Source organism: Mercenaria mercenaria, chromosome 19, assembly GCF_021730395.1.
Source record: "Mercenaria mercenaria strain notata chromosome 19, MADL_Memer_1, whole genome shotgun sequence".
NCBI lineage: Eukaryota > Metazoa > Mollusca > Bivalvia > Venerida > Veneridae > Mercenaria > Mercenaria mercenaria.
This window is the reverse complement of record NC_069379.1, coordinates 30,308,202-30,317,804: the sequence shown is the minus strand read 5'-3', so window position 1 is coordinate 30,317,804 and position 9,603 is coordinate 30,308,202. Positions and strand designations below refer to the sequence as shown.

Sequence of the window (9,603 nt, the reverse complement as noted above, 5' to 3'; positions counted from 1 at the left end):
AGTGAAATGGAAAACGCAAAAAGGAATTAAATACCAAGGTTATGAACAGCACAAAATATTTTTGCAAGGCAAATAAATGGCCTTATATGCGAGAGTATTCTGAGATTCTGAGTATCCTTCTTCTACGAGATAAACGAAAGTGTATATTCGTAGCAAGCTCTTAAATTATCATTATGCATTATCTCTCAACGTCCTCAACACATGAGATGCTATGTTAGTATTTGGACGTTAGAGAAGAATCATTGTGAAGGTACAGTCCTTTATACTTTATACACGTACAGTCATACTATTTATAACTTTGAGAACGAAGCAAAGAAAATCAGTTCCACAGCTTCGTTTAGTTTTACTGGCTGTATATCTCGAATTCAAGTACTAGGACAGCACACTATATTTGCGATCATATTTTATACCTCTAAGATCTTCCAGTGCGCCATCTAGATCTTCCAATGGACGTGTTTTCTGTAGGCAAATGACAAATATGGGAATCAACAAATTGTCAGATGGCGAATGTTTATCGTACGTGGAACATCTATAAATATTATGTAGCAGACGATTCACTTCTCTATAGCAGGCACTGTCTGTTGATATCTCATAGTAAAAAATGAATACTTCACGAACGTTCTGCAAATAAATAGTTTGCGCTAACTAATAACAGACCACTTTACTGGAAAAAGGAAAAATGTCTCAATACATAGTACATGGTATGAGGTCTTTGTTCATTCCTGATACACGGAGCATTATCATTTATTTTATCACTTATAACATAACGATAATATTTATGCATTTAGTACATAGATATGTAAATGACATAAACTTGAATTGAATGTTTATTCTATTAAATCAAAAAACCAACATTTAACATCTGAAACTAGTAATTAGCACATCAGGTCCTTTCCTTACTGTTAAATTTCAGTGTTGTTAATTTTGAAATGAATGCATGAAAAAAATGTCTATGCAATTCTCATCAAAGCTGTGCATTAAAACTTCCAATACGGAGAGCGCAGATCTATGGATCGCAGGGTTGTTAGTTCGATTCCTGGCCGATTTGAAGACAGTTTGAAGAAAAACTTTGTGTCTTGTTCATGGATAGAAGTTACTTGCGGAGAACAAGTTTGTTCTTGTTCAGAATCCTGAAACAGTGGTTTGGTTAACTAAAGAAAGTAACACTGCAAATATAAGAAATTAAACCCATTTTAATCATTATATAAAGTGATGGAATGGTTGCTTTGATTTTACGATATCACTGTAGATTGGAAGGAAACGGATCTTTATGAAAAGAAATGAAAAATCTGACTTATCTAACGCATGAACAAGTAACTGTGTGTGTGTGAGTGTTCTAGTTTAGCCTTTGTTATTTGTCCATATAAACGACGTTGTAAGTTTGCAATAAGCACCACAATGCATAAGACGGTGAAAACGTCAATTATTCAATTTGAAACGTAAATGAAAATTGCATGTACTCGAAGAAACCTCACACGCATATAAAGTATATTTAAGCCACTGAAAGCTTGATTTGTCGAAAATATCTGAGAAATACAAATGTTAGACGTAGTATACTTCAAACACGGCCGCTGGCAGATAAAATTTAATACTTGTGACAGAGATATTTAACGTGAACAAATCTGCCTGCTTCTCTCTGAAAACTATTGTAAAACAAAATAATACGAGCTAGATAAAAATACATTTTTGTAACACTCGAATGCTACAAAGTTCCTTATTACTTCAAGATATATCAAAATAATAAAGCGCAATGATCTTGGAATGACAGAAACATACTATTACAAACAGCACCTTTAATAATTACCTCACTGATGAAGAAGGGATTTTTTTCAGAGGACGTCCACAACTGCAATAAATAAAAGTTACAAAATCACACATATTCTATGTCATTTTTAACGGTTTTATCTAAATTGTGCCTATTATGAAGTAACTCGTTCTGTACCTGTATATTAATAGTTCACCGTGATATTTCAAGAACTAACTCAGAATCATGTAACAGATTTCCTTACATAATAATTGTGGACCATAGATTCTTTTATTGACCGTTATAAAGTTCCACACAGGTTTCCGGAACTAAATTTAAAAATAACGAAATATTTTTTATCTTTTATTTTTGTTGTTGAGTAATAAGACTCTTCTAATAACTTAAACACACTTCTGACGGGCAAATAGTTTTGACTACATTAGTGCATTGACCGACAGGTTATTAAATAAGTGTGCAATATAAACAGAGTACAGAGGTCTCAAACCTAAACCGATATAGCCTTATCTGGCCACTTTACCTGATATGTGTAGAAATTACCTTGTCCTTGAAGGGCATAGTCTCTTCATTATTTGCTCCATAATTGAAAAACTAAAACAGTGAAATAGAATAAAACAATAGCACACTTTCTTTAATATATGATTAGCTGAAAAACAACAAAAACAATAGTACACTTTCTTTAATATATGATTAGCTGAAAAAAAATCGTAATGCCAATTTGGAGTCACACAATCCTGTATCAACTTTTCTTACGAAAGAACTTTAGTTATTGTATTTTCAGAAACAAAATGAAATAACAGTCTCTGTAATATTGCATACAAGTACAAATTTTAAAAGCGCTAATTTTATTATCATATTCCTTTGTACAGGGGAATCAAGAAAGAAAACGAACAAGCATTATCTAAAAAAACAACTCTTTTCAACCTAACTGAAATATTCAAGGCAAGTTTCTGATTTTTTTTTCACTTTTCATGCCACTTAAGACAGATATATTTTGCTTTACTGCAAATCAACATATTTATGAAGTTTTCTTCAACTAAATATACAATAACATGTTAGACTTTGAGGCAAAAAGAAATTGACCACTCCTGCTCTGAATGTTAAAAGGTAATCTCACAAAGACATATAAGGACGAAATTTAAAAGTACTTTAAAAGGGTTTAACTGCAGCCGATTATATTCGTTCACATTTAAGCAGATATATGGTAGAGATAATTATCTTGTGTTTCTTATCATTCTTACTTACTCTTAACAGCCAACGACAACCATCACCAAGTACCTGTAAAAAGTAAATTTCAGTTCTTGTTTGCAAAAGAAGTAAAAGTAAATGTCAGTTATTGCTTTCAAGCTTTAAATCAGAGTTTCCTTTAATACTGTTTTAATGCTTTTTTCTTAATAGCTGTTTCCGCATTTCAGTTATTTATTGTGCTGTCTCATCTACTGTGATACCTCTGTGTGGTATCACTCACCGCCGCATCTCTTTTCGGTACTTTTCGCTACAAGAGTACAATTTGGTTTTTACTTTTCTGCTGTTTCCGTGTTTTTCCTCGTGGTATGATTTCATGGGGCAGAAATATTTTCTCGCTACATTTCAATCCTTGTAAACCCTTTATGCCCCCACATGCTGTAAGTTATCGGGTATATCAGTTTATATACATGATTTGTATTGAGTATATGTACATTATATCGCTCTGCATTGCTCAGTATGCATTTTTGGTGTTTTTGAAATGGATTCGTTCTTAAATATATTCGAACCATGGGTGCATTTTGTATTGGTTAAATTATTACTAGTAGGTTTGATATAATAATTGAATGCTGACATCTGCAGTTAAACATTGTTAAGGCTATATATAAAGTATAAATGGTTAAATGTAAGATTTAAGGTCAAATGTAACACGTATATACATGTATGGTCATTTGTTATAAAACAACTTATATGTCTATTTTCAGGCTTTTACCGCCTACTTGTCTACTTGATACACCATCACGGCCTACGAGTAAATGGTTAAACTAGCTGTATGACTTGTTATTCTTTGTTTCAACGGTCTGACAGCATAGTAAAAGCAGCATTTGAGCATCAAGAGCTGATACGATTTTTCACATTTTGTAAATCTGCATGACGACACGCAAATTACGAACACTCACTTTTAAGGCCATGGAGTCGTTCAAGAATAGGGTTACTGATTTTGAGAAGAGACTGTCGGTACAGGAAGAAAAGATTTCTTCTGCCTTGTGTCAGGATTTCTCATCAGAGAGTGTTGCACAACTGCAAAAGTTGGTCGATAATTTGAACTCTGATTTATCATCTTATGAAGCTACAGGTGCAACTTACATTAATTTTCTTACTGCAACCAAAACAGAAGAAAGTGATCATTTAAAAGGGTTGTTTCAATCGCACCTTTCAAAGATTCAGAGTGATGTTGCTCAGTTTCGCGACAGAATAGAAAAACGACGTCAAGGGATTTTGGAAGACGTTATAGAAGGTGTATTTTCTAAATCAAAGCATTCATCTAAATGTGGTTCATCTGAAATGAAAAAGAAACTCAGTAAAATGAAAGCTGCTCAAAGAAGTGTAGAATTTGCACAAAAGGAGGTAGAACTCATAAAAGAAAAGGCCAGGTTGGAACAGAAAAACAAGGAAATTGAAGCTGATTTATTAATTCTCCAAAAAGAAAAGGCTGCGGAAGAGTTGAAAACTGAAGTTGAGATTTTAGAAAACGAAGGAAGTGCTGATGATATTAGTGAAAAGAAAGATTCGGTAAAACTTAAACTTCCGGAAATGGACAAAGATGAGAAAATCAAGAAATTCTTTGATAGTAATACCTGCCCAGTGCAAAGTTCCACAGTCGAAGATTTTACAAATTATATTCTGAAGAAAGAACTTATATTCTCGAGAATTACGAATTTCAATGATAACCCAGCAAACTATCAAGTGTGGAAAACCAGTTTCCAACAAGTGACCTCAGATATGAATATCAATGCTTCAGAAGAGGTTGATCTGCTCATCAAGTATCTTGGACCAGATTCTCGAAAGCATGCAATAAATCTGAAAACAGTGTATAGTAAGGATCAGTGTTTGGGTCTTTCAAAGATTTGGGAGCGTCTCGACGAACGATATGGTGCACCAGAAATAGTACACAAGTTGATACAGAAACGCGTTGAACAATTCTCGCGATTGACTCTCTCGGACACGACAAAGTGGTATGAGCTTGATGATCTTTTGTCAGAAATTTTAGCACTTAAAGAAGATAGTGCATACGCTGTCCCTCTCGCTTATTATGACTCGTCGGTTGGGCTTTCTTCAATTACTTGCAAGCTGCCGGGATCAGTCCAGGAAAAATGGGCTACAAGAGCGAATCGTTATAAGCGGGAGAAGAATGTGTATTTCCCGCCACTGAAAGAATTTGTTAACTTTATTCATGAACAGGCAAAGATAAGGAATGACCCGAGTGTAACTACTGTTGCTGAACGTCTGAAATTTAACACTGCATCCTCAAAGCAAGTTCCTGTTGTGACCAGCAGAAAAACTGAAGTTTCTAACCATATCCAGATTAGGAAATCTACTAGATTCTGCCCGCTTCACCAGTTATCCCACAGTTTAAATAAGTGTAGGGCATTTAGATTGAAAAGTTTAAGTGAAAGAAAGCAGTTTCTGAAAGATAATAATATTTGTTTCAAATGCTGTGAATTCAATAATCACAAAGCAAATGAATGTAAAGTGTCAATAAAGTGTTGTGTTTGTGGCAATGTCAACCATCCAGGTGCATTGCATGTAGATCCATCACCTCAACCTTCTGTAAATCCTTATGGCGGGGAGGGCGAAAACAGAGATGGAGCGAACCAGAGAGCTGATTACCCAAGAGATTCTGTGTCAAACAGTTGTACTCAGATATGTGGTGCTTCACAAATTTCAAAATCATGTGCTAAACTTGTTTTAGTAAATGTTGTTAATTCAAAATATCCTGAAAATATTGTACAATGTTATGCCATGTTAGATGAACAAAGTAATAAGTCATTGGCGAGATCCAGATTGTTTGTTTTCTTACAAATTGATTGTCCAGATTTTGAGTACACTATAAATTCATGTGTCGGCACTCATGTTGCACATGGGCGCCGTGCTAGTGATTGCATTGTTTCGTCTGTCAATGGTAGCGTGAGTTATTCATTACCAACCCTCATAGAATGTCCTGACATTCCTAATAACAGGAATGAGATTTGCTCCCCTCGAGACGTAAGTTGTCATCCCCGTCTTTCACACATTGCTGGTCTTATACCTGAGATCAATGATCAGGCAGAGATCTTGCTTCTTATCGGTAGAGATCTTGTTGAGGCTCATCACATTAGAGACCAAATTTTGGGACCCCCAGGTGCTCCCTTTGCGCAACATGTAGGTCTTGGGTGGGTCGTCATAGGAGAGATGTGTCTAGGTAAGACACACACTCCAGATGTGGTCAATGTTAGCAAGATTCATGTGTTAAACAATGGTCGCCCCACATTGTTCGAACCCTGCACCAGTCAGTTTTATGTGGAAGACAAGGTCAATGGTATGTATGACCCCTTATTTGTGAGACATATTGATGATGATAAACCTTCTCTTTCAATTGAAGATAGAGAGTTCCTTGATATCATGGATCACGGTTTCAGAAAGACCAATGAAGGTAAATGGACTGCTCCCCTTCCATTTAAATCGCCTAGGCAACGCTTGCCTAACAATAGGTCAGAGGCCCTGCGGCGTGCAAAGTCTCTCCATGTTAGTTTACAGAGAAACCCTGAAAAGAAAAGTCACATGGTCGGGTTTATGACTAAAATATTGGTTAATGGTCATGCTGAAGTTGCCCCAGTTTTAGGTGAAGATGAAGAGTGTTGGTTCCTGCCTATCTTTGGGGTATATAACCCGAAGAAACCCGGTCACGTTAGAGCTGTGTTTGACTCATCGTCAACATTTAAGGGAGTGTCTTTGAATTCGGTATTATTAACTGGTCCCGATCTTACAAATAGTCTTCTGGGTGTTCTCATGAGATTTCGCAGAGAATCTGTAGCAATCTCTGCAGACATAGAACAAATGTTTTACTGCTTTGAGGTTGATGAAGTACATAGGAACTTTTTAAGGTTCTTCTGGTATGAAGATAATGATGTAGAAAAACCTTTGATCGAGTATCGCATGGCAAGACATGTATTTGGCAACAGCCCGTCTCCTGCCATTGCGACATACGGGCTTCGTAGATCTGTTGAAGAATGTGATGAAGACATTAAGGTTTTTGTACACAATGATTTCTATGTAGATGATGGTTTGACTTCTTTTCCATGTGCTCAAGAAGCTGTGGATTTATTGAAGCGCACTCAAGTAGCTCTAGGTCAAAGTTCTTTGCGTCTTCACAAGATCGCGTCCAATGATAAGAACGTTATGAGGTCATTTCCCACAGATGGCCTTGCCAAAGACTTGAAAAGTCTAGACTTTGGAGAAAGGTTACCGACACAGTGTAGTCTTGGCCTTGGATGGGATCTGAATGCAGATTGTTTTGTTTTTAATGTCATACTACCTGCCCAAGTCATCTCTCGGAGAAAAATTTTATCCACGGTCAACTCTGTGTTTGATCCTCTAGGTTTTCTTGCCCCTTTTACTATAGTAGGCAAGCTCATACTCAGGGACATAATTTCAGAGCAGTGCAACTGGGATGATCCTATACCCCTTAGCATTTAGGTGAAATGGCATAAGTGGGAAACCCTACTTCGTGAGCTTAGTTCATTTAAGGTTCCCAGGAGCTACCTTGATGTGTCTCTGAGTGATACATCTAGTGTAGAGTTACATGTTTTCTGTGACGCATCAGAAATTGCTGTCTCAGCAGTAGCATATCTTGTGTGTCAAACAAGTAATCACGAGGTTCGTGTAGGTTTTGTTTTAGGGAAGTCCAAGGTAGCACCCAAAAAAGGGCACACAATCCCTCGCCTTGAACTCTGTGGTGCAGTGCTGGCAGTTGAAATTGCTCAAACTGCTGTTGATCAGTTGCAGGTGAAGTTACATGATATCAGATTTTACACAGATAGTAATATCGTGTTGGGTTACATTAATAACCATACTAGGCGTTTCTACACATATGTGGCCAATCGTGTTGAGAAGGTTAGGCGTTTTAGTCTACCTAAACAGTGGAATTATATTCCTTCTGCCTTGAACCCTGCTGATGTAGGAAGTAGAGGTGTTAGTCCTTCAGAGTTACAAAGTAGCACTTGGTTGTCTGGTCCGGACTACTTATCAAACAGGTCAGCCCCAATACCAGAGTTTTTTCCTATTATTGATCCTGATCAGGACAAAGTGATCCGTCCCCAAGTTAATGTTAGCGCGACAAGTGTTCAAGATTATGATCAGCTGGGTAGTCACAGATCTGACAAGTTTTCTTCTTGGTCAAAACTTGTAACGGCTATTTCCATCCTCAGACATTTGGCAATTTCTCATGGTAAGCATAAACCATGCGCTGGCTACCATACTTGTTCACAAGCTAGGAGTCCTGATTTTCAGAAGTTGTCTGAATCTCTCATCTTGAGGGTTGTTCAAACTGAATTCTACAAGGAAGAGGTCAGTTGTTTGAAAGGTCAACATAATATTCCTAAAAACTCGCCCATTTTGACCCTTGATCCGTATTTAGATGAAAATGGTGTCATGCGTGTTGGTGGTCGATTAAGTAAGAGTAACCTTGACCTTGATCAGAAACATCCGGTTATAGTTCCTGGGAAACATTATGTTGCCAGACTTTTGGTTGGTCACTTTCACACTCTTGTTAAGCATCAAGGACGGCAGCTTACAGAAGGAGCGGTCCGAGATGCAGGATATTGGATTACAGGTGGAAAACGGTTAGTCAACTCCCTGATATATCATTGTGTAACATGTAAAAAGCTCAGAGGCAAATGCTTAAGTCAGAAAATGTCGGAACTTCCCGTGGATAGGGTTCAACAATCTGCACCTTTTACTTACGTAGATGTTGACGTATTTGGCCCTTGGTCAGTTGTAACCAGACGCACTCGTGGCGGCCAAGCAAGTTCTAAAAGATGGGCAGTATTGTTCACGTGCCTCACTATCAGGGCCGTGCATATTGAGGTCATTGATGAAATGTCTTCTTCAGCTTTCATTAACGCTCTGCGTAGGTTTGTTTCTCTGAGAGGAACAGTGAAACAGTTTCGATCTGACCGTGGCACTAATTTTGTAGGTGCCACAGACCTTCTTGGTATTGATACTATATTTGTAGAAGATCGTCCAGTTAAGAATTTCTTACAGTCACATGGTTGTGAGTGGGTTTTCAATCCTCCACATTCCTCACACATGGGTGGTTCTTGGGAGAGAATGATTGGCATAGCTCGGAGAGTTTTGGAATCTATGCTAAAGCCTGTTACAACACTTACACATGATGTATTAGTCACACTGATGGCTGAGGTCACTGCCATAATAAATTCCCGACCCATTGTCCCAGTTTCAAATGACCCGGATAATCCTGAAGTTTTAAGTCCATCCATGTTACTTACATCTAAGTCTGTATGTGACAACACAAATGTGAGCAATTTAGATGTTAAGTCTTTATATGGTGCACAATGGAAACGGGTACAATACCTTGCAGAGCTATTCTGGAGTAAATGGAAAAGAGAGTTTTTAAATACTCTGCAAACTCGTAGAAAATGGAACTATGAACAAGAACCATTAAGCGTGGGTGATGTTGTTCTACTTAAAGACAAAGAAGTGTGTAGGAATTTTTGGCCTTTGGCCAGGGGTAACAAGAGTGTTTCTCAGTAATGACAAGAAAAATTCGAACAGTTGAAATTATTGTGTTCAAGGATGGAAAATTAAGTACTTATATA

At 37.2% G+C, this 9,603-nt stretch overlaps 1 protein-coding gene across 1 annotated transcript; it reads left to right on the top strand.

Annotated features, from left to right (window-relative positions):
- Positions 1 to 3,916: 3,916 nt before the first annotated feature.
- LOC123539924 (uncharacterized) lies at positions 3,917 to 9,538 on the top strand. The gene is made up of 2 exons (XM_053531266.1): positions 3,917 to 7,387; positions 7,514 to 9,538. The coding sequence occupies exons 1-2, from the start codon at positions 3,917 to 3,919 to the stop codon at positions 9,536 to 9,538; spliced, it is 5,496 nt and encodes a 1,831-aa protein (XP_053387241.1).
- Positions 9,539 to 9,603: the final 65 nt, after the last annotated feature.